This window comes from Nerophis lumbriciformis, linkage group LG33 (genome assembly GCF_033978685.3).
Source record: "Nerophis lumbriciformis linkage group LG33, RoL_Nlum_v2.1, whole genome shotgun sequence".
In the NCBI taxonomy this organism is placed as follows: Eukaryota; Metazoa; Chordata; class Actinopteri; order Syngnathiformes; family Syngnathidae; genus Nerophis; species Nerophis lumbriciformis.
Window position 1 is genome coordinate 2,331,213 of NC_084580.2, and position 25,890 is coordinate 2,357,102.

The 25,890-nt window shown below is 41.5% G+C and overlaps 2 protein-coding genes across 4 annotated transcripts in view; one reads left to right on the forward strand and one right to left on the reverse strand.

Moving 5' to 3' along the window:
- Window positions 1-1,694: 1,694 nt before the first annotated feature.
- LOC133575908 (sepiapterin reductase-like) lies at window positions 1,695-15,898 on the reverse strand. Of its 3 annotated transcripts, none has more exons than XM_061928825.1 (6): window positions 15,790-15,897; window positions 15,597-15,632; window positions 9,061-9,161; window positions 8,760-8,988; window positions 5,644-5,931; window positions 1,695-2,188 (listed from the first exon to the last, which is right to left on the reverse strand). In XM_061928825.1, the coding sequence occupies exons 3-6, from the start codon at window positions 9,157-9,159 to the stop codon at window positions 1,968-1,970; spliced, it is 837 nt and encodes a 278-aa protein (XP_061784809.1). In that variant the 5' UTR covers window positions 9,160-9,161; window positions 15,597-15,632; window positions 15,790-15,897; the 3' UTR covers window positions 1,695-1,967. The 3 variants fall into 3 exon arrangements, with proteins under 3 accessions (XP_061784809.1, XP_061784811.1, XP_061784810.1); XM_061928826.1 differs by having other exon boundaries at window positions 1,696-2,188; window positions 9,061-9,149; window positions 15,790-15,898; XM_061928827.1 differs by lacking the exon at window positions 15,597-15,632 and having other exon boundaries at window positions 9,061-9,149; window positions 15,790-15,898.
- Window positions 15,899-17,705: 1,807 nt separating this feature from the next.
- The window catches only part of lzts3b (leucine zipper, putative tumor suppressor family member 3b), a 38,083-nt gene continuing 29,898 nt past the window's right edge, over window positions 17,706-25,890 (forward strand). Inside the window, exons 1-2 of the mRNA XM_061928244.1 lie at window positions 17,706-18,899; window positions 23,793-24,718. Coding sequence (XP_061784228.1) covers window positions 23,912-24,718 — 807 coding nt within the window. The 5' untranslated portion in view covers window positions 17,706-18,899; window positions 23,793-23,911. The remainder of the gene's footprint in view (window positions 18,900-23,792; window positions 24,719-25,890) is intronic.

The window sequence follows — 25,890 nt, forward strand, 5'->3', positions numbered from 1 at the left end:
AAGGAATGGAACGACCTCCCAACAAACTTGAAAAGTCAAACAGATTACTCTTCATTCACAATTGAAGTTAAAAAGTAGCTTTGGAGCAATCAAAGTTGCTCACACGGTCATTGAGGTGGGCACTATGATTGACATGTCAATGTCATGTGTAATATATTTATGCATGTGTGATGGGACACAAGTAGGGGATTTTATTTTTTATGTGTCATTGCCATGCATGTTTTTAGAGTGTTTTTATTGTTGTGGATTTTAATTGCATGTTTTTATTGCTGTGGAATTTGATTGTATTTTTAGTTGCATGTTTCTACACTTCGTGGATTTTGATTGTATTTTTGATTGCATGTTTTTACTCCTTGTGGACTTTGCTGGCATTTTAAGACTTGCCCCTTTTAGCTTGTTGCCCCTGACAACCAAAGTGCCCAATCAAACGGCACCTGAGATCAGACGCACCTGTGGAGCATCAGGACTGCACACATTTAAAAGGGAAGCATCCAACAGACTTCAGGGAAGGAAGAGCTACCGAAGGAAGGGCAACCGAGGGAGGGAAGCGCGACGGAAGGAAGAGGAAGCGACCGGAGAGTATCGACAGGCTTTGCCAAGAGCGTCCGGGTGGACGCCCGCAGGCTGGGAAAGAATCTAGGACTACACAGCAGACTCCGCAAGCTACCGGAGTGAACCCCAAGAAGCCCACAACACGCAGGGGCAGAGGAAACTCTGCCTCCGAAGTAAGTGTCGTGGATTGTGGATATGTGGGGGTGATCAAACTGCCTTTGGTTGTGGGCTTGCGGGCTCGTGCGTTGTACGCTGGCTGTGTGGTCCTGTGGGCAGGAGCGATCGGGACCCAGAGACCTGCGGTGACTCTCGGGAACGACCAAGAGGCAGAGCGAGACGGGACGGGTACGGCCACGTAGGTCCCGCGAGTGACCGGCGACTGGCGAGGAGAGTGGGCGTACACAATACTTCGACGCGGAACTACAGCAGGGGCAGGGGAAACCCTGCCTTGCGTGTAAGTGTGGCGTCAGCCCGGAGAGCATCTCCGTAGTTTTAGAAGATTTTATCCCCGTGGCCTGCCTCCGTTTTAATTCTGTGTGCAGGAGGACGCTGTGGAAGTGGGTGGAGCCAGGACGTTGACCCACTACGCCTGTCGCGGCTGTACCCTCACCATAATATTGGTTACCAATTTGTATTTTTAGTATTGACAACTAGACGGTTTTAATCTATATTGTAATAAATTGTAAATCAGCATCATTATCTTTCCTTATTTTGGGACGGTTGCTCTCACTACATTGGGTTCTTAATATTTATATTTAGTTTTTAACCAAATTTTATTAGATTTTAATATCCCACCACTCAGGTCCATCACACATGGGAAAATGTTGTTGTAAGCTGTGAGGTGTGTCTGTTAAAATCATGGTTGTGTTTTACAAATGATGACGATGTGAACAAGAGCATGTATTGTCTGTGTGTGATGATGTAAATGAGGTGTGGTTGTAATGTATAATAAGTATGTCAATGAAAGGGCATTTTATGACTTCTTAATTTAATTACATGCTATAGTATCATTTTATTGTTATAATTTTATTGCATGTTTTTTGTATCTCTTTAATTTAGGAAGCCAGGGACTGCAGATGGAAATTAGCTATTTAGCTATAATCTGGTGCAGAACATATCCGTCTTTGAGCTTAATGTTTCTGTGCATTGTCCCTTCAAATAAAGACAAAACTAATTTGTCAGTTTAGATGTTTATATTTTCGGCAACCAGTCATTTTAAAGATTGAAATGCGGCCACAAATAAAAACCTTGTTTCGGACCCCAAAAAGCCCGAGATCACTGTGGACATATGTTGTGGCCTGATATCTATAACCAGGTCCATAGAAGATTGGAATCACTGAGATAGTCTTGTGGGCTTTCAGCTGCATTGTGTGAAATCAAATCAAATGTAATGTCTGTATATCTATCATACGAGACTAAGTACAGTACCTTTTAGTAGCATTTGACATGTAGTTAGCATGCATTTTAACATCATATTGAGATGACAACTGAAAGAAATCGAGGTGTGTCCCTGATACAAAGTCATTGTCCAAAAGAACCTTCATCAGTTTAGTTGCGGATTCCCTGCATGGGTACAGATGATACTGGACGCCTGTCAACCTCCGAATAGTCTCCTGCATCTTTGTTTCCATTGGACCTAGAAGTAGAAGAGAGGAAGTATCTATTACAGTGGTTCTTAACCTGGGTTCGATCGAACCCTAGGGGTTCGGTGAGTCGGCCTCAGGGGTTCGGCGGAGCCTCCACCGCGGAGGTCAAGACACACCTGACTCATCGTGTAAATAAAAACTTCTCCCTATCGTCGTATTATGGATACCCCCAAACAATGTTCCCTCTAATTTTCCAGGTGTGTAATTTGTTGTGAGTTCATGCACTGTGTTGGTTTTGTTCTTTGAACAAGGTGATGTTCATGCACTGTTCATTTTGTGCACCAGTAAAAAAAACATATACCCTATTTTTCAGACTATAAGTCGCAGTTTTTTTCATAGTTTGGCCGGGGGTGCAACTTATACTCAGGGGCGACTTATGTGTGAAATTATTAACACATTACCGTAAAATATCAAATAATATTATTTAGCTCATTCACGTAAGAGACTAGACGTATAAGATTTCATGGGATTTAGCGATTAGGAGTGACAGATTGTTTGGTAAACGTATAGCATGTTCTATATGTTATAGTTATTTGAATGACTCTTACCATAATATGTTACGTTAAAGGGGAACATTATCACCAGACCTATGTAAGCGTCAATATATACCTTGATGTTGCAGAAAAAAGACCATATATTTTTTTAACCGATTTCCGAACTCTAAATGGGTGAATTTTGGCGAATTAAACGCCTTTCTATTATTCGCTCTCTGAGCGATGACGTTACATCGGGAAGCAATCCGCCATTTTCTCAAACACCGAGTCAAATCAGCTCTGTTATTTTCCGTTTTTTCGACTGTTTTCCGTACCTTGGAGACATCATGCCTCGTCGGTGTGTTGTCGGAGGGTGTAACAACACCAACAGGGACGGATTCAAGTTGCACCAGTGGCCCAAAGATGCGAAAGTGGCAAGAAATTGGACGTTTGTTCCGCACACTTTACCGACGAAAGCTATGCTACGACAGAGATGGCAAGAATGTGTGGGTATCCTGCGACACTCAAAGCAGATGCATTTCCAACGATAAAGTCAAAGAAATCTGCCGCCAGACCCCCATTGAATCTGCCGGAGTGTGTGGGCAATTCAGGGACAAAGGACCTCGGTAGCACAGCAAGCAATGGTGGCAGTTTGTTCCCGCAGACGAGCGAGCTAAACCCCCTATCGACCCTAGTTTCCCTGGCCTGCTGACATCAACTCCAAAACTGGACAGATCAGCTTTCAGGAAAAGAGAGCGGATGAGGGTATGTCTACAGAATATATTAATTGATGAAAATTGGGCTGTCTGCACTCTCAAAGTGCATGTTGTTGCCAAATGTATTTCATATGCTGTAAACCTAGTTCATAGTTGTTAGTTTCATTTAATGCCAAACAAACACATACCAATCGTTGGTTAGAAGGCGATCGCCGAATTCGTCCTCGCTTTCTCCCGTGTCGCTGGCTGTCGTGTCGGTTTCGCTTGCATACGGTTCAAACCGATATGGCTCAATAGCTTCAGTTTCTTCTTCAATTTCGTTTTCGCTACCTGCCTCCACACTACAACCATCCGTTTCAATACATGCGTAATCTGTTGAATCGCTTAAGCCGCTGAAATCCGAGTCTGAATCCGAGCTAATGTCGCTATAACTTGCTGTTCTTTCCGCCATGTTTGTTTGTGTTGGCATCACTATGTGACGTCACAGGAAAATGGACAGGTGTTTATAACGATGGTTAAAATCAGGCACTTTGAAGCTTTTTTTAGGGATATTGCGTGATGGGTAAAATTTTTAAAAAAACTTCGAAAAATATAATAAGCCACTGGGAACTGATTTTTAATGGTTTTAACCATTCTGAAATTGTGATCATGTTCCCCTTTAACATACCAGGCACGTTCTCAGTTGGTTATTTATGCGTCATATAACATATACGGTACTTATTCAGCCTGTTCACTATTCTTTTATTTTAAATTGCCTTTCAAATGTCTATTCTTGGTGTTGGCTTTTATCAAATAAATTTCCCCCAAAAAATGCGACTTATACTCCAGTGCGACTTATATATGTTTTTTCCCTTCTTTATTATGCATTTTTGGCTGGTGCGACGTATACTCCGGAGCGACTTATAGTCCGAAAAATACGGTAACTTTGTCTTGAATTTGAAAAAAAAAAATTATAATATTTTTCACTAAAGAAGGGTTCGGTGAATGCGCATATGAAACTGGTGGGGTTCGGTACCTCCAACAAGGTTAAGAACCACTGATCTATTATATTCTAATATCCTACATCCTAATCTTCTGCTCTTTTCACTTCGGAGTAGGGTTGTACGGTATACCGGTATTAGTATAGTACCGTGATACTAATTAATCATTTTCGGTACGATACCATCTCTGAAACGTACGTCGTGACATTGCTGGTTTACGAGCAGACGAGCATGTTCGGCTGCGCACAAACACGGAGTATTACAAGCAGACACAGTGTGTAGACAGAAAAGGCATTTTGGCTTAAAAACTAAAAATAAAGGTGAAGTTATAACACTGAAACGCCCTCAGGAAGAGATGCTTTAAGACATGGTTAGCGAGCTAGCGGCTAACGTCCATCCGCCGTGGGCAGTGTTTTAGCTACTTCTAAATCTCTAATCCTGGTCTCCATGGCGACAAATAAAGTTTATTACAAGTATCGTCCCTGCAGGACGAGGAATAGCTAAACATGCTTCACTACACACCGTAGCTCACCGGCATCAAAATTTAAACAAACGCCATTGGTGGATCTACACCTGACATCTACTGTAATGATATAAAGTACAGGCACGTATCTAGTCGATACTACTATGATTACGTCGATATTTTTTGGCATCACAACATCTTTCGTTTAAAAAAAATGTGTATTATGTTTATAAACTCAGGAAATATGTCCCTGGACACATGAGGACTTTGAATATGACCAGTGTATGATATCGGATTGATACTCAAATTTGTGGTATCATCCAAAACTAATGTAAAGTATCAAACAACAGAAGAATAAGTGATGATTACATTTTAACAGAAGTGTAGACAGAACATGTTAAAAGAGAAAGTAAGCAGATATCAACAGTAAATGAACAAGTAGATGAATAATTCATTTTCTACCTCTTGTCCTTAATAATGTTGACAAAATGATAGAATGATAAATGACACAATATGTTACTGCATACATCAGCAGACTAATTAGGAGCCTTTGTTTACTTACTACTAAAAGACAAGTTGTCTAGTGTGTTCACTATTTTATTTAAGGACTTAACTGCAATAAGAAACATATGTGTAATGTACCCTAAGATTTTTTGTTAAAATAAAGCCAATAATGCAATTTTTTTGTAATCCCCTTTATTTAGAAAAGTACCGAAAAGTAGCAAAATAATTTTAGTACCGGTACCAAAATATTAGTATCGTTACAACACTACTTCGGAGTGAACCTGAACCTGTTCAAGAGTGTCTGTGTACCTGGTGAGTAGCTCAGCACTTTGACACCGGGATTCTCGGCCGCCAGCACCCTAAACATCATCTCCCTGGCTGCTTTGGCGCTGCAATACAGCACCCAGGAAGGTAGCGCCTGCAGCGCCAACGTCGATGAGCAGTTCACCACGCTCCATCGCAGGCCCAATCTCGGCGGAAAGGCCTGCAACACCCCTGCGGTCAGCGCCAGCGTGGAGCTAACGTTTAGAGACAGGTAGGCGTTCACGTGGTCAAGGTCAGTGAAGCTCTCAAAGGGGGAGATGTCACCCAAAGAAGCTGGTAGAAAGAAAGACAGGTTTTATGTATTTATACACTGCTTGGGATTTTTTTATTGTCAACGATCAGAAGGCACAAGAGTCTTTTTTGCTGCCTAAACGGACTGCAGAATAAATCCAAAATGAACTGAATGTTTCATATGAGTTATTGCAACAAGTTTTAGTTAGTAAATATTGCAACACAGTACAGTAATACCTATTCAACACAAATATGAACAGAGTGAGGTTACACAGGCAGACAAAGTTAAGCATGTCAATAGCGTTTTTCTGCATTCCTTCACATGTTGACATATGCTCATTCACATTCTCAACCAGAACTACAGAATTTGCATGGAGATTTTTTATTAATCGCAGTTAAATTGTGCTTTTCAAGGTGGAAAGGTTAAGGTCACGGTCTCCTGCTTAACGTTTTTTTTTTTTTTTCAAAACAACATTCTGGTTTTAGACTTTTTATTTTATTTTAATATTTTTTTTTATCATTAAGATAGGTGTTGAAAAATAATCTCCTCCTAGAATGAAGGAAAACATAACTGTCCCTGTATTTTCTGCCTTCAAATTAATCATGTCAATGCGTGGACTTTGGGGTTTTGTTTTCCCGGAATGCAAAGGAAAGTTGGAGCGGGCAAGGCGTGAAGGTAAGGACATATTTTATTATTACTATAAAAAAGGAACAAAAGGCGCGCACAAGGCGGAAGTACAAAAACTTGGCTAATGAAACAAAAACTTCCACAAAGGCAGAAACTATGAACATGAAGCAAAACTCGTTAACTGTGACATGAAAAAAACAAAACTTACGTGACATGGTAAGAAGCATAACTATGAACAGGCATGAGTATCGGAAGTAGCATGGCATTAGGTGAGCAGAGGTAATGTCGCCAGGCTGACTTCCTGGCAACAATGGGCTTCAATAATACAGACATGATTGACAACAGGTGTGCGAGTGCAAAACGTGAAGCAGGTGAAACTAATGGTCGCTACGATGACAAAACAAACAAGAGTGCACAAAGAGTCCAAAAACCAAACCGAACATAACCAAAACAAAAACATGATCAACAAATTCCTTTTTAAATATGTCTTTATGGAAATTAATATTGTAGATCTTGAAATAGTAGATGGATAAGAATTTCTACTTCTTAAGAAAAGTAATTCAAATCCATACCTAACACTTTTTGGATTGGAATAAATAATATTTAAATTAATATTTACATCATTTATTTCAGTAATATGTATTTGTTCCACTTTTTGTTGAATTTTATGGATTTTCATTTCTACTCAGAATAAAGTTTTGGAAAATAACGCACTTTCACTCTCTGTTAAAATGTACTGCCATTTAGAACCCTTAAAATAAACTAGTATTGCTTCATACAAGTGCTGCTAAGATGTTTTTCATTATTCTGCAACAAATTCAAAAAGTCATTTTACAAAACAAACACTCTTTAATTCATTTGTAGTTGTTTTGTCAACAAAATGGTGTCACATACTTCTGGATGTCAACATGTTGCACCGTCTTTGTCTAATGTAATAACTCTCCACTGGATTCACATGCATACTACTGTATGTGCTCTAAAAGTGCTCTCATTCAATTTGAATGTTTGAGAAATTCTAGGACAGTGGTTCTCAACCTGGTCAAGGGCTTCATCCAGTGGTACACCAAATAATCAATAAAATATTCAAACATAGTGTTACTGTTCACGTTGTGTGTAATGTTGCAGTAATCGAAAATATTAAATATACTTGTTAAATAAAACCTCTGTTATGTTTTTAATAAGTATTTAGGCCTACTATGCTACTGTTGTTTTAATACTGGTCATTATGGTGATACTTGGAGGGCCAAGTGTTTTCTGAGGTGGCACTTGGAGGAAAATACGTTGACAACCACTGGCTCTAGACCAGTGTTTTTCAACCTTTTATGAGCCTCAGCCTTGGCACATTTTTTTCATTGACAAAATGCAGAGGCACACCACCAGCAGAAATATTAAAAAATGAAACTCAGTAGCCGATATTGACAATAAAAAGTTGTTCTCGCAAGTGTTAAATATGAACTCAAACCATAACCAACCATGCATTACTATAGCTCTTGTCTCAAAGTAGGTGTACTGTCACGACCTGTCACATCACGATGTGACTTATTTGAAGTTTTTTGGTGTCTTCCTGTGTGTAGTCTTTTAGTTCTTGTCTTGCGCTCCTATTTTGGCTTTTCCTGTTTTGTTGGTATTTTCCTGTAGCGGTTTCATATTTTCCTTGAGCGCTATTCCCCGCATCTACTTTGTTTTAACAATCAAGACCATCTAAGTTGTCGCTATCCTTCTTTGCGGGGACATTATTGATTGTCATGTCATGTACGGATGTACTTTGTGGACGCTGTCTGCTCCATACGCTGTAAGTCTTTGCTGTCGTCCAGCATTCTGTTTTTGTTTACTTTGCAACCAGTTCAGTTTTAGTTTCGTTTTGCATAGCCTTCCCTAAACTTCAATGCCTTTTCTTAGCGGCACTCGCCTTTTGTTTATTTTTGGTATAAGCATTAGATACATTTTTACCTGCACACTGTGATCACGACCAACCATGTCCAAGACATCTACAAAGCAATTAGCTACTTGCTGCCACCTACTGATATGGAAGAGTATAACATGGTTACTCTGCCGACCTCTAGACACATTTGCAGATTATTACTGGTTTGCACAAAATTATTTTTAACTCAAATAAGTGAAATTACATATTCTCCCACGGCACACCAGACTGTATCTCACGGCGGCACAGTGGTTGAAAAACACTGCTCTAGAAGAATGTGCAGTGAAATAACTTATGTGGTTGTACCAATGCAAGACGTACCAGTGTTGTTGACAAGAAGTACATGATTTATATCATTCTCTGTGTGCTGTCTCACTATGTCCACCGTCTCCTTCACGCCCTCGCTGATGCTCAGATCGGCTTCTGCACAGTGAACTGTTAGGCCCTGGCATTCTTTCAGGCTTTGCAGCTCTTCCTTCAGCTCCTGGAGCAAAGACCGGGAGCGAGCCACCAGCAGCAGGACCGACCCAGGCTTCAGATACAGTGACGCCTGCAGAATACATGACAAGGTCTCTTTCTGTCGTTGTTGTATTTTACAATTCCTAGTAAGTCAGCCATTTACCAGGTGTGCCAACGCTCGTCCAAATCCCTTGGAGGCTCCTGTGATGATGCACATGCACCGTCCCAAAGTGCTGGTGCTTGCATGAAGGACTTCAGACATGTCTCCCAATGTTGAAATGATAGAGAAGATGAAGCAAAGTAAAAGGAGGGAGCATGTGAGCATCGTGATGCTTTTGCAAGCGCATGTGAACAGGCGGCACGAAGGGATTTCATGCTCTACATCAGTGTTTTTCAACCACACTATGTACCGTGAGATATTGTCTGGTGTGGGAGATTATGTCATTTCACCTAATTGGGTTAAAAATATTTTTGACACACCAGTAATTATAATCCGCAAATGTGCTGTTGAGCGTCTGTACTGTCGAGAGATCGGCAGAGTGACCGTCAGAATAATTATATATAAGTTATAAATGATAAATGGGTTGTACTTTGTAACGCGTTACTGTAACGCCGTTAGTTTCGGCGGTAACTAGTAATCTAACGCGTTATTTTTTATATTCAGTAACTCAGTTACCGTTACTACATGATGCATTACTGCGTTATTTTACGTTACTTTTTATGTAGTATAAAGTGTGTTTTATCGGAGCGCTGCTGTGTCATCGTTCTGATTCTTCTTGTGTCACAAGCCGGAGAAGAGAGACGTGCGCTCTGTGTGTGAGTGTGGGGAGGGAGGAGAGGGGGGAGAGGGAGGGAGGGGAGGGGAGGGGGGCGTGTCTGATCATGGCGGAGCCAGAAGTCCAGTTTGCTAACATGGAGATATTTTCACTACTTTTCTTTTGTCGAGCACAAAGAAAAGAACATTTTAGTTAAATGTAAATTGTGCTTTGGATCAAAGATCCCATCTACTGCCCAAAACAGCAATTCAAATCTGCTGAAACAAGCTACATAAGCAACATGCTTTGACGAAGCTAGTAAAGAGAGACAGAGACTCTGATGCCACTTCACCTCCACCACTTAAGGATTAACTCTGCCTCTGCTCGTCATCATTCACCGCTGAAGGTACACACTCTGTCAATCAATGTTCCCTCTAATTGTTCATGTGTGTGAGCAAACGCAAAAACTCCCTGAGCATTGAGTGGAGCCCATGTGAGCAACTTTAGACGTGCACACTGTGGCTACACCAGCAGCACACCTGTCCCAAACCTCACTAAATAACAAGTTCAATCTCCATCCATCCATCCATTTTCTACCGCTTGTCTCTTTCGGGGTCGCTGGAGCCTATCTCAGCTGCATTCAGGCGGAAGGCAGGGTACACCCTGGACAAGTCCCCTTCTCATCACAGGGCCAACACAGATACACAGACAACATTCTCTTATTATTATTATAATCAAATGACAGCAGTCATTTCCATTTCTAATATAAGTGTCTAGGCCCACTTACAATGACAATAACAACAAATATTGTTTTTCATGAACTGTGTACTTGTATTGTTTGTCTGGGTGGAGGTCCTGCTTTGGAAATAATTTGTACCCCTTTCATTTAGTTCCCATTAAAACATTCACATGTTGCACAATGAGATGTAAGCAGGGGATCATGTGTACATTCCTGCAACTTCCTGTTTGTAAAAAATATATTTTTATTAGTATTTATTTAATATACTAACAGCATTTAATGATTAATATTTATAAATTAAGATTCCTAATAAATGACACTAGAATAAGCACACATTTGATTGGTAAATCATAGTGTAACGACCTGGAATTACACTTTATGTGTGGTGTTGGAGTTGTCCGACTTTTTGTGTGGCTGTAAACGCATCACTGGCTAAGTGCCATATGTGCAAGTGTTGGCACACGTGAGAAAGAGCGAGTGGCTGCTGTTGATATAACAAAGTAGCTTTTGGTCTGGTTTGTATTGCAGAAAATGACCACTTTTGCTAGATATCATTTTTTTTACTAATGTTTTGGTGATGTGTTTATGGCCGACAATAAAGAGTTTTGCTCAGTAAAGAAAATGCCTGGTTAGGCTTTGTGTATGTAGTGTGTGCCTTTCTTGGTTTACATCTATGCTGTTATTATGCTGTTTGTTACTTATGTACGTTATGTTGCAGCTATTTAAAATAGTTTTGTCAATTTGTTCTGGCCAGAAACAAAATTGGCCTTTGTAACATATCTTTGTCTTTGTGTGTTGTATGTAGAGCACATTGCTTAGCAGAGTTCAGTGATGCAAATGCATGTCAAGTTGATCAACAGATTGTATTATTCTCCAGTGCAATAACAGGACTGAAATGAAGGCTAAAAGGGCATTAATGGGAGCTTTAAAAAAAAAAAAAGAAGAAAAAAAGAAGTAACTAAATAGTTACTTTTCACAGTAACGCATTACTTTTTGGTGTAAGTAACTGAGTTAGTAACTGAGTTACTTTTGAAATGAAGTAACTAGTAACTGTAACTAGTTACTGCTTTGCAGTAACTAACCCAACACTGTGTACATGTATAGCGCTTTTCTACCTTCAAGGTACTCAAAGCGCTTTGACACTACTTCCACATTTACCCATTCACACACACATTCACACACTGATGGAGGGAGCTGCCATGCAAGGCGCTAACCAGCAGCCATCAGGAGCAAGGGTGAAGTGTCTTGCTCAGGACACAACGGACATGACGAGGTTGGTACTAGGTGGGGATTGAACCAGGGACCCTCGGGTTGCGCACGGCCACTCTCCTACTGCGCCACGCCGTCCCAAGTTATCACACAGCTTGTTTGCTTGCAGTTCAGGTGGCCCTTGTTACTATCCATTTGTGCTCACAAAGCTCTGTTTGATTCCTTGCTTCTTGTCCTGTTTAATAGATAGTTCAGTGTTTGAACCTGACGGTAACCATGTTGTACTCTTCCCTATCAGTAGGTGGCAGCAAGTAGCGAAGTGCTTTGTAGATATCGGGAACATGGTTTGTCGCGATCACAATATGCAGACGACAGCGGGAGGCAGGGTGCAGGTAAAAAGGTATCTAATGCTTGAACCAAAAATAAACAAAAGACGAGTGACGCTAAGAAAAGGCATTGAAGTTTAGGGATGGCTATGCAGAAGGAAACCAAAACTGAACTGGCTGCAAAGTAAACAAAAACAGAATGCTGGACAACAGCAAAGACTTACAGCGTGTGGAGCAGACGGCGTCTACAAAGTACATCCATACATGACAATTAACAACAAAATAGGAGCGCAAGACAAGAACTAAAACACTACACACAGAAAAACCCAAAAAAACTTCAAATAAGTCACGGCATGATGTGAGAAGTGGTGACAGAACACCTACTCTGAGACAAGAGCTATAGTGATGCATGGTTGGGTATGGTTTGAATTCATATCCAACAATTGCAAGAACTAACGGCTGCTGAGTTTAATTTTTTTATGTTTTCTGCTGGCGATGCACCTTTGGATTTTTTCAATAAAATAAATGTGCCCTGGCTCAGAAAAAGGTTGAAAAACACTGGTCTACATTTTACATTAGGAAGACTTTAACACTTCACATCTAGCTATTTTTAAATTAGATAACATTCTATTTAAGAAATATGAGAATTATATTTAAAGCTACATTGCATACATTTTAATACCTTGAAGCATATATACTTGTTTGATGTAACATGGAAGTCAGAAGTCACTTCTTTTACATACCACCATTACAATAGGGTGGAAGCCTATCGTTCATTTTTATCCTATTTCTCTGACTAATTACATAATGATTGTAAGACTCCCCGCCTTCCGTCCATGTGCAGCTGGGATAGGCTCCAGCAACCCCCGTGACCCCGTAAGGGACAAGCGGTAGAAAATGGATGGATGGATGGATGGATTGTAAGACTTAGATTATTTTTGTTCCTGGAAATTTTAGAAGTGGAATGTTCTAGTACGGTGACTCTCAAACTGTGGTACACGGGCTTCAGTTAGTGCGGGGGTCAGCAACCCGCGGCTCTAGAGCCCCATGCGGCTGTTGAGCGGCACCCTGGTGACTCCATGGAGCTTTTTCAAAAATGTATGGATATGGAAAAAAATGGGGTGAAAAATATATTTTTTGTTGTAATGTTTCTGTAGGAGGACAAACACGACACAAACCTTAATTGTTAGAAAGCCCACAATTTAATATGTTTGTGTTTATGCTTCACTGATGAGTATTTGGCGAGCGCCGTTTTGTCCTGCTAATTTCAGCGGCCCTTGAACTCATCGTTGTGCGGACTGTGACTCAACAGTTTGTTTACATGTACAACTTTCTCCGACGATGCCACAGAAAGACGTGTTTTTAACCACTCCTTTGTCTCATTTGGTCCACCAAACGTTTTACACTGTGCATGAATGCACAAAGGTGAGCTTTGTTGATATTATTGACTTGTTATGGAGTGCTAATCAGGCATATTTGGTCACTGCATGACTGCAAGCTAATCGATGCTAACATGCTATTTAGGCTAGCTGTATGTACATATTGCATCATTATGCCTTGTTTGTAGGTATATTTGAGCTCATTTAATTTCCTTTACTTATGTCCTCTGTGTATTTAGTTTATTTTTCCATGTTTCATAACACTGGAGGAGGGCATAGCCTGCGGGCCTGCCACGGAACAGGGTGTGCAAGGACTGGCCTCGGAGACAGCGACAGGTGTGTGGATGGCCCAGGTGGGCCTTGTTATCTAATCATGAGCAGCAGCCGGAACGAGACACGTGGTTGGACTTGGAGTGGGAGCCAGAGCGAGAGAGACACGGACTCGGAAAATAAAAACTTTGTGCTGGAAAGCAGAAGACTGTCTGATATTGATGAAAATAAATCAGTGTTATACCCTGAATCCCGGGCTCTCCTAGCAGTGTGTGGTGATCCACAGAACCCACTAGAGGGCAACCTCCACAAACACATTATCTGTATGTCATATTGGCTGCATTTCTGATAGTTGTTAGTGTGCCATGTTGTTCCAGACCACAGCAAACGTTAGCCAGCTTGCAAAGATTGTAATAAATCCATTAGAAGAAGACTGCCTGCCGTTTCCTTTAACTTGGACACACACATATCTACCATTGGCCATTCTAAGACAGTCATTTCCAGGAGTTATCTCACCCTCTGAGAAGTTTTACTAATGTTTTCCAATGTTGTAAAAATGTGTAGAATAAATATTACATTTCAACATTTCTGTCAATGAAGATTTGCGTCAGCCTGCGACACATAGTCATTTTGATAGTAGGCTAATATAGCTAATTAGCCACTTACAACATGTGTTGCCATCATAACACTTATATAAGTCTTTTAATTGTTTGCGGGTTCAGACAGACTACGTTTGTGTTTTTGGTCCAATATGGCTCTTTCAACATTTTTAACCCCGACCCCTGATCTAGTGGTACACCAAAGAATCACTTGATTAAAGTGCAGAGTTTTGTCCTCCTGTATTCAAACAAAGTGTTGCGGTTCAAACTGTGCATAATGTTCCAGTGGACAAAATTATCAAATATACTTGTTAAATAAAACCTCTGCCTTGTTTTGAATGAATACTTAGATCTACTACGCAACTGCAGTTTAATGTTCGTCATTGTGGTGGTTTGATTGATTGATTGATTGAGACTTGTGTTAGTAGGTTGCACAGTGAAGTACATATTCCGTACAATTGACCACTAAATGGTAACACCCGAATAAGTTTTTCAACTTGTTTAAGTCGGGGTTGATTCATGATACAGATATAAAATATCAGATATATACTATCATCATAATACAGTCATCACACAAGATAATCACATTGAATTGGTATATGGTATATGAAGAGTCAAGTTGTTCTTTTGATGAGGTGGTACTTTGTGAAAAAAAGTTTTGAAAACTACTGTATTAGTAACCCTGCATTGTTTTTTTCTTTTGTTGTCTTGGCAGTCCGCAGACACAACACAGGACAAATGTTTTATCCCAAGATGATGGCGCTCTCTTGTGGCCAGAAAACTATATATTTCTATGCAAATTTGCTCTTACCTCATACTGGTTTGATTCCAGAAAATATACAAATATGCCATTATTGTCTATAAGAAATAATTGTAGATGCATAAATGATCTTGCTAAAGCTTACCCATTCATTTTGGACATTTCATTAGGGACATTTCAATATTATGCCTTTACAAATATAATACTGCCCAGTGTTTTTGTGCTTTTGACACTGTCAGCTACTCTTTTTATATTTAAGAAGAACATATAAGGGCTGGTTTTGATTGCGTGGTTACCTGTGTCAATAGTGTTACTGTTCAAACAGTGCGTAATGTTCCAGTGGACAAAAATGTTAAATATACTTCCATCCATCCATTTTCTACCGCTTGTCCCGTTCGGGGTTGCGGGGAGTGCTGGAGCATATCTCAGCTGCATTTGGGCGGAAGACGGGGTACACCCTGGACAAGTAAATATACTTTTTAAATAAAACCTCTGCCTTGTTTTAAGGAATACTTAGGTCTACTACGCAACTGCAGTTTAATGTTCGTCATTGTGGTGGTATAATGAAGAGTCATGAGTCATTTTCTGCCAATCGTCAAGTCACTCTCCCGTTATCGTGGACAAAAGGGCGAGTTACGTACAACAGTGAAATAAAAACGTACCTGATAATACAATTGTTGTCGCCAATCGTCAAGTCCCTACACAAATATAATAATACAGAACAAGAAAGTGAACTTAAGTTCTTAACGAGACTAAATAATAATTTTACAAAAAAAAAAATTAAAAAAAATAAAACAATAAATAAAAAATGATTTATTATCTGTTTATATTGTTATTTTGGAAGTCGATCCCTACCCTTTCCACGGATATCACGTCACAGAGCCAGGCGTGTCGTTTTACCAGAGTTTTTATTTTTTCCATGCAGCTTTTCTGACACACTTCTTGCGTGTCGCTTTCCTCCAGTCTCATCTCTCTCCCCTCCGCTGATCGCTCACTGTTAAAGACAACAGATGATTAGACTAACACGTACCACCTGTGCAATCTAATCACTTGCCAGCTGTGTTTCGCCGTCCCGCACATGCCCCGCCCCTAGCTGATGGTGCTCCGCCCTCGACACCATTGCCAGAGGCGTTGACCTTTGCTCCTGCAGACACCCTGACTCACTTCCCTCCACAATTATTATTATTAATTTTGTATTATTATTATTATTTATTTTTTCTTTATTGATTTGATTTATCTGTAAATATTATTATTTTGTTTTCTTGCTGTTGAACAAGGAGAGGCATGGGCTTATATGGAACATGAGGGTAATGGGAAACAGGTGGAAACAGTCAAGGGTCAGGGATGACGTCAGACTGGTGACACAAGAGGAAGGACCCGTGATCTGAAACAAGAAGAGTTGCTTTTCAAAATAAAACATGCAAATCACAAGACAGAAAAAACCAAGACAAGACTTCCCTCACCGGTGTGACAGATTTTCCCAGGCCGGCCCACTTGGGAGTAGATTTTTCTCCATGTGGCCCCCGATCTAAAATGAGTTTGACACCCCTGATATAACATTATAAAATACATTATTTACGTCAGTGGTCTCCAAACTTTTTGTAGCTGCGGACCGGTCAACGCTTGAAAATTTGTCCCACAGACCGGGGGGTGGGGGTGCTTGGGGTGACGACGGCGATGTTTTTTTCTTTTGTTTTTTTTGTTTGTTTTTTTTGTCATAAAGAAATACAATCATGTGTGCTTACGCCTTACGGACTGTATCCCTGCAGACTGTATTGATCTATATTGATATATAATGTATATATTGTGTTTTTTATGTTGATTTAATAAAAATACAAATAAAAATAAAACAAAATAAATATTGTTTTTATTTTTATTTTATTTTTATTTTTTTCTTGTGCGGCCCAGTACCAATTCGTCCACGGACCGGTACCGGGCCGAGGCCCGGTGCAGGGGCGCCGAAAAGGGGGGGTAAAGGAGACAGATTCTAGGGGCCCATGATGGAGGGGGGCCCAGAGAGGCCCCTAATGATGATGAAATTATAATACAGAAAAAATAATGACACTGTGTTGGGGGCCCTGTAAAGATTGTTTTCATGGGGCCCAAAATCCCTAGCGGCGCCCCTGCCCGGTGGTTGGGGACCACTGATTTACGTGACATAATTGACCCTGTCACATCTATATTATGCCTTTACAAATGCTCAGTGTTTTCGTGCTTTTGTCAGCTACTCATTATATGTTAAGGAATATATATATATATATATATATATATATATATATATATTTTTTTTTTTTTTTTTTTTTTTTTTTTTTTATATATATATATTTAAAAATATTTAGATACAGAATCAGAATCAGCTTTATTGTCATTACGCAGGGTAACGAGATTGAGGCCATTCCATACAATGTGCATGCAAGAAAAACAATGTGTAAATATATAAAAATATAAAAAATATAGAAGTGCAAAGAACGGTGTGGCCCACAAATGTGACCCTGTAAACTCTATACAGTGGGTGAAATTAATATATACATGAAAAAAAAAAAAAGGAGGGAAAAAAGGAGGAAAAAAAACAGGCTGGTTTTGATTTTGTGGTTACCAGTGTCAATCTGTTATGAGGTGCCTAACATTTTGTCTATCCTGTTTCAATATCTCGTCCATCCAAGCAAGACTCTTTTCTCCGAGGGAGAGCACCTGCTGGCTTTGAGCCAAAAGGGGGCGTGTGCATCATGTTAGCCGAAGGGGCGTGTCCAGAGGTGGGTGTGTGTCTCTCAGCTGATGCGCGTATCAACCGAACCGACTCCATCATCAGCATCCGACGCTGACAGCGGTCGAAGTCGCTGCGTCTCCCCAGCACCACCGATGCGCGGCGGCATCGCACAATGCTCCGGGCCCACAAGAACCGGGACTGACACCAGAACAAACGACGCCGATCCCGCCTTCCCTGCACGGTTTGCCGAGCTGCAAATGATAAGTGAGTAAAAAAAAAAAAAAAAAAATGTTTTGAAAAAGCCTTTGACGATCGGAGCCCCACGTAACGCCAGTGTGCTGTGGATAGGCGCTGGGGGGGGGGGGGGGGAGATAAAAAATCAAGACGTGGTGCGTTTGAATTTCAACGTCAACGAGGGCCGTGGGTTGAATTGAGATGCGAGGAAGGCGGTTGGATTGCACGCGTGGGGCCTAGCGAGTGCGTGGAAGCGCGGTGTAATGAGGGCTCGATGCGGATGCTGCTAAAGCCGCCCTTGCCGTCCAGGGATGCAGAGAAAAAGGGAAGAGAGAGAGAGAGAGGAGTCGTGAGGGCAGGGGATAGAGCCACTCAGGCACATGTACTGTTTTACTACTAGCAGTCAACCGATACTTTTAACTAACATCAAGATAACATTCGAGAGTGGGTCAGTTTGTTTTTGGCATTGTGCGTGTGTGATGTTGCTAAGAAATGGTGTTTACAACATTAGGCGCACCTGCCATGTAGCATAAGATGAGCATATCATTAGAAACACCTCTGGGTGATGCGGTGCAGTTCTATTGTTATGATCCGATGCCCGGATCATCGTTTGTTTACGTTTATTTAGGTTTTGATTCACTTGGGGTTTAGTGCTATTTCAGCACCCCTGTTTGGGTTTCTTAGGGATACCTGGAATCTGTCCTTAGGAGGGGGGTACTGTTATGATCCGTTGCCCGGATCATAGTTTGTTTACGTTTAATAAGGTTTTGATTCACTTGTGGTTTAAGTTCTGTTTCAGCACCCCTGTTTTGTGTTTCTTGGCTGCCATGGGTGCTGATTGTTTTCACCTGCCTCTGATTAGTGTTCGGGATGCTCACCTGTTCCCGGGCACTAATAAGAGAGCTATTTAGTCCTGCCTTTTCGCCTCATTCAGGCCGGTGCTTTTCTGTAACGTGGAGGTCGCATGGTGACGCGCAGATTGTTCTCCCAACGATGCAGCAGGAACTCCGGAGACAGCTTGCAGGTAGGAGAATGATTTATTCGCATATATCAAACAAAAAGACAGAAAAAGCAACAGAGACGAAACTTAGTGCAGGAATCATCCACACAACGTGTTGCAGGAAAGCAAACTAAACCACCGGACATTTGAGGTGAAAAGGCAGGACTATAGCTCTCTGATTAGTGCCCGGGAACAGGTGAGCGTCTCAAACACTAATCAGAGGCAGGTGAAAACAATCAGCACCCATGACAACCAAGAAACACAAAACAAGGGTGCTGAAACAGAACTTAAACCACAAGTGAATCAAAACCTATGATCCGAGAAACGGATCATAACATCTATAGAGCAAAACTGGATGCGACAATAGTAAACATTGTTATTGAATGAATGTCTAAATCAGTGGTTATCAAACTTCTTTCACCAAGTACCACCTGGAAAGAAACATGGCTCTCCAAGTACCACCATAATGAGCAACAAGGAAAATACAGTAGCGAAGTAGGTGTATAAGTATTCATTAAAAACAAGGCAGAGGTTTTATTTAAGGAGTACAGTTAATAGTTTACTTTAACATTACGCACAATTTATTAGTAACAATACTGTGTTGGAATATTTAAAAATAAAACACTTATCACTTAATTAAGTGATTCTTTGGCATACCACTAGATGGAGCCCGTGTACCACTGGAGGTACCGATACCACAGTTTGAGAATCCCTGACCTAAATGATATGGTCTACTGACATATATATATAGTACATAGTGCAGGGCTATTCAACTGGCGGTGAAAGCAATTGACACCAGACCAGTTCAAAACTTGGTAGAAACTAAACTTTTTGCAGTAGATTGCTAAAAACGCTAGTGTGCCGTCAAACAGATAGACCTGTTTTTTAAGGTTCTTAAAAAACAGCCAATTGCTTTGTTGTATAGAGGAGCTCCGACCAGTCTAAACATGTTGCTTTTGTTTCAATTTAGGACTAGCCATTTTAACCCCCTGAGCACCGCTGTCTTCTGTGGTGGACACTTGTGTTTTGCATAACAGGCCTATTTCTTTCCAAAAATGTATAACTCTGACAAAAGTAATAGACCAAAACAAATGTCCACAGCATGTGCAAGTTCATTCTCAAAATAAGAATAATAGTGACGGAGAAGTACAGCCCCTCGGTCTTTGCCCCTGAACAATTTAGTTTAATAGTCCTGATATAGTACTCTGTGTTGGCCTAATTGGACATTGAGCATATGATTGCTTGCCAAAAATCATAGACATGTACAAACCCTGTTTCCATATGAGTTGGGAAATTGTGTTAGATGTAAATATAAACGGAATACAATGATTTGCAAATCATTTTCAACCCATATTCAATTGAATGCACTACAAAGACAAGATATTTGATGTTCAAACTCATAAACTTTTAAAAAAAAATTTGCAAATAATAAGTACCGTATTTTTCAGAGTATAAGTCGCACCGGAGTATAAGTCGCACTTGCCGAAAATGCATAATAAAAAAGGAAAAAAACATAAGTCGCACTGCGACTTATAGTCCGAAAAATACGGTAACTTAGAATTTCATGGCTGCAACACGTGCCAAAGTAGTTGGGAAAGGGCATGTTCACCACTGTGTTACATGGCCTTTCTTTTAACAACACAACTGAGGAGACACATTTTTGAAGCTTCTCAGGTGGGATTCTTTCCCATTCTTGCTTGATGTACAGCTTAAGTAGTTCAACAGTCCGGGGGTCTCCGTTGTGGTATTTTAGGCTTCATAATGCGCCACACATTTTCAATGGGAGATAGGTCTGGACTACAGGCAGGCCAGTCTAGTACCCACACTCTTTTACTATGAAGCCACATTGATGTAACACGTGGCTTGGCATTGTCTTGCTGAAATAAGCAGGGGCGTCCATGGTAACGTTGCTTGGATGGCAACATATGTTGCTCCAAAACCTGTTTGTACCTTTCAGCATTAATGGTGCCTTCACAGATGTGTAAGTTACCCATGTCTTGGGCACTAATACACCCCCATACCATCACAGATGCTGGCTTTTCAACTTTGACCCTATAACAATCCGGATGGTTCTTTTCCTCTTTGGTCCGGAGGACACAACGTCCACAGTTTCCAAAAACAATTTGAAATGTGGACTCGTCAGACCACAGAACACTTTTCCACTTTATCAGTCCATCTTAGATGAGCTCAGGCCCAGCGAAGCCGACGGCGTTTCTGGGTGTTGTTGATAAACGGTTTTCACCTTGCATAGGATAGTTTTAACTTGCACTTACAGATGTAGCGACCAACTGTAGTTACTGACAGTGGGTTTCTGAAGTGTTCCTGAGCCCATGTGGTGATATCCTTTACACACTGATGTCGCTTGTTGATGCAGTACAGTACAGTACAGCCTGAGGGATCGAATGTCACGGGCTTAGCTGCTTACGTGCAGTGATTTCTCCAGATTCTCTGAACCCTTTGATGATATTACGGACCGTAGATGGTGAAATCCCTAAATTCATTGCAATAGCTGGTTGAGAAAGGTTTTTCTTAAACTGTTCAACAATTTGCTCACGCATTTGTTGACAAAGTGGTGACCCTCGCCCTATCCTTGTTTGTGAATGACTGAGCATTTCATGGAATCTACTTTTATACCCAATCATGGCACCCACCTGTTCCCAATTTGCCTGTTCACCTGTGGGATGTTCCAAATAAGTGTTTGATGAGCATTCCTTAACTTTATCAGTATTTATTGCCACCTTTCCCAACTTCTTTGTCATGTGTTGCTGGCATCAAATTCTAAAGTTAATGATTATTTGCAAAAAAATGTTTATCAGTTTGAACATCAAATATGTTGTATTTGTAGCATATTCAATTGAATATGGGTTGAAAATGATTTGCAAATCATTGTATTCCGTTTATATTTACATCTAACACAATTTCCCAACTCATATGGAAACGGGGTTTGTATGTTATACTATTTAATGTCTTTTTAAATATGCTGGATGACATGAAATCAGAGGTTGCAGTTTGCGGCACATATACACATATACACCATGCAAGAATAACGGTTAGTCAACTACTGTAAAACTAGGGGTGTAACGGTACGTGTATTTGTATCGAACCGTTTCGGTATGGGGGGTTTCGGTTCAGTGCGGAGGTGTACCGAACGAGTTTCCACACGGACATATTAAGTAGCGTACTGCACGTTGTGTAAACAATACTCAAAATGCCGGACATTTGAGGCATTTAAGAAACTCCGCCCGGACAGCCCCGCAAAAGAGGACATGTCCGGTGAAAAGAGGACGTATGGTCAGTCTATCCTAGCCCGGTCGCTGCGAGCATTCCTCAAATGTCCGGCATTTTGAGTTATGGTTGCGTGTATTAACAATGTACGTTCAGGGTTAAGAAGGGGTTGAAAACAAAACAAATTGTGCGTGCAGCAGCATTGGTGAGGGAGGGGCAGAGACAGAGAGCGAGAGAGTTATGATAAACGCGCATGCGTCGCCAGGCTCTGCTTTTTATCCATAGATTTATCAGATTTAATTTTTTATTATCTATAACAGGGGTGTCAAAAGTGTGCCCGGGAGGCCGTTTGCGGCCCACAGCTAATGTTTTAAAGGCCCACGGCACATTCTAAAGTTAAAGTACCAATGATTGTCACACACACACTAGGTGTGGCAAAATTATTCTCTGCATTTGACCCATCACCCTTGATCACCCTCTGGGAGGTGAGGGGAGTAGTGGGCAGCAGCGATGGCCGCGCCTGGGGATCATTTTTGGTGATTTAACCCCCAATTCCAACCCTTGATGCTGAGTGCCAAGCAGGGAGGTAATGGGTCCCATTTTTATAGTCTTTGGTATGACTCGGCCAGGGTTTGAACTCACAACCTACCGATATCAGGGCGGACACTCTAACCACTAGGCCACTGAGTAGGTACTAGGCCACTGCGTACTAAAAATACTATTAAAATAAACAAAAACATAACAAAAGTGAAATAAAAACGCTTAAAGGTTAAATGTTATTTAGAAAAAGTTGCAATGTTGACTAATAAAACAAAGCTGTTTTTTTTTCTTTCAAACTGTCATTGCTCAAAACATAATATTGAATCAAAATCAATGATATTATGAATTATTGACCTATCCAAGGTTCCGATTACTTCCCATCAAATATTCCACTAAGAAAAATATTTTTGGTGGAAGATTTTTCAAATTTGGTAAATAGATAACCCAAAAAATTATATTTTGTTGTTTTCTTACTGTACCGAAAATGAACCGAACCGTGACCTCTAAACCGAGGTACGTACCGAACCGAAATGTTTGTGTACCGTTACACCCCTAAGTAAAACAAAACCAAAAATAAGTCAAATTGCTCCATTCATGGACTTCAGACATGTTCCATTTCCAGTTTCATTATCCCACTTTCCCTCTTCCCTATCACTGGTATTATCATGAAAAAAAACCCTTAGGAAAAACAAACACACATATGTGCGGAGCCGCAGTCCCACAAGAGTTGCTAACCTCAAGCAGGATGACGGTCTAATTTATGTTCAGATTTAGAATTTTTTGACCAGTGGGTAAGATTTTTCGTGAAAACATGGTTTGAAGTCCAAATTTTTGCGGGTAGTGCAGCTTAAATGGAGGTGCGGTTCCGGTGTGCCTTGATACACTCATATAAGCATGTTAGCATGTGGCTAAGACCACTGGTGATGCTGCTGATTGGTCAAATTTGCACGATTGTCTGCACCAAAGAATGTATTCACAACATTTTAACCAATACGCCGAAATTCTATACTGGTGTTATGCCATCTTAATCAAACGTTTTACGCCAGTTCCACCAATCATTTCTTCGACACATTCCGTTTCGTCGTCTGCATCTGACCCTCTTCATGCAATTACAATATTGTATAACTCCTTTCATTTCTCTGTGTCCTCTAGTGTGTGTGCCCCCACTACCTGCATTAGGTTGTGATGACCCACACTGCATCCAAATGTATCTGTGACCCTCCCCAATCCTGACTCCTAACCTCTAACCCCTCACCTTTGACCTCCTCACTATGGGCAGTGTTGGCAGTGGGGTGGCAGGCGAGCAGGAGTTTGCCATGAAGTCCGTAGGCACGAGGACCACGCTGCCCCGCGCCCCTCCTCTCTCACGCCGTTGCCCTGGCGACCGCAGCTGCAGTGCAGAGCGTCTGCCCCGCCCCCCCGCCACTATATCCGACGGGACGGCCTCTAGCGACGAGCGAGGGAGCGTTAGTATCGGGACCGGGGCCTGTACCGACCGGCCCACAGAAACGGCCTCCACCACCAACACGGAATGTACCATGGCGGCTCCCAACAACAACAATCAGCTGGATTGTGGCAACGCGGCGCTCAGGAGGGAGTGGGAAAGGCAACGAGAACGAGGGAGAGATCGGGACCGGGACCGAGATTGGGACCGGGAGAGGCTGGAAAGGGAGCGAGAGCGGGAGAGGAACAGGGAGAGGGAGCGGGAACGGGTGGAGAGGGAGAGGTTGGAACGAGAGCGGGAGAGAGAACGGGAGAGAGCCCGGGAGAGGGAGCGGGAGAGAATCGAAAGGGAGAAGATCGAGAGAGAGCGGGAGAGGGAGCGGGAAAGAGAGAGGGAGCGGGAGAGGGAGAGGTTGGAGGGGGAACGACTGGAATGGGAGAGGGAGAGAGAAATGCAGGCCGCGGGTCTCGATGTTTGCGGGAACATTGTGGGCCGAGGAGGAAACGAGAAGAACAGCGTTGGGGTCAACCAGCACCAGCACAGAGACATGGTGGCAGCCAGGAACGACGGAGAGAACAATCCGGCGGGTCACAACCCACCCAAAATGATGGCGGTTTCAGGAAAACTGGAGCAGGTACTGTACCCTGTTGGGATCTTTTACAACAAAAAACGTGTAACTTGACTGAACTGCTGAACCGAAGCGTCATCTTTATCTTCTTTGCCGCTCCGCCATGTTCAGGGGGTGGAGGAGCTGGAGTCTATCCCAGCTGACCCGGGGTGGGAGACGGGGTACACCCTGGACTATGAATTGTCCTGTGACTGACAGGTGATCAATCCAGGCTGTACCCCGCTTTTCATCTCAAGTGGGAAAGGCTCCTAACCTGACTCTCGCCAGATCCTTGTAGTTGGCTGAGCTCCACACAAGGATCTGGGACTTCTCAATAGGAGATGTATTTCAGAAGGCGGGGCCTTGTAAAAAAAAAAAATTGTATGTGATTGGATAAACCACTTGTCCCGTTATCTTGAATGACGTGCTACTTTAACCACTCACATCGAAATCAACCCGTGACGCTGATGAGAGCGACGCCGAGAAATCCAAAACAGAACAGCCGACATATTGGATAACGACAGAGCGAAAAGTTAGAACTTTTACTGAAACAACGCAACAATGTCAGTAGAAAATATGTCAGCACACGACTCCTCGTTGCGTGCCTCCATAGTTGTTTGAATCAAACAGTCGCTTCGGCGCTACGTCACATCTATGAAATCCCGCCCGGCGATCCTGATTGGTTCATTATTTTTTGCTATCTTGAAGGAGTTTGCATTGCCTTCGAGCCCAGATCCTTGTGTGGAGCTCAGCGAACTACAAGGATCTGGCGAGAGTCAGGTTAGAAAGGCTCCACCTTCCCCAGAAATGCATTCATGGATAAAGTCATCTGTTTATGCTTTAATTTTTTTACTCTTTTGTTGCACAGTAAAATACTGCGATCAAAATTTACTGCAAAAATGATGATACTCTTCACAGCAGTTAACTGTTCTTTCACAACAAATTACTCTAAATTCAAAACCGATTCGTCCGATTTTACCATTTTGCATACACTTGTCAGTAAATGACGGTATGCTGTTAAACTGAGTAATTAACAATTAAATTGCAATTGTAAAGTTAAAGCATAAAGTTGTAATTTTAGTTAATTACATTAACTATAAAACTACAACTATGAAGTAACAGCATTTAGTTGTAACTTAGTTGTAATTAACTGTAAAATCCCAGCTCTGCAGTTAGAGTGAATGGCTCTAAAAATATTT

Coding starts and splice junctions, on each gene's coding strand:
- LOC133575908 (XM_061928825.1), bottom strand. CDS start 9,159: ATGTCTGAAGTCCTTCATGCAAGCACCAGCACTTTGGGACGGTGCATG. Junction 8,989..9,060: donor GACGAGCGTTGGCACACCTG/GTAAATGGCTGA, acceptor TGTATTCTGCAG/GCGTCACTGTATCTGAAGCC. Junction 2,189..5,643: donor AGTGCTGAGCTACTCACCAG/GTACACAGACAC, acceptor TTCTACTTCTAG/GTCCAATGGAAACAAAGATG.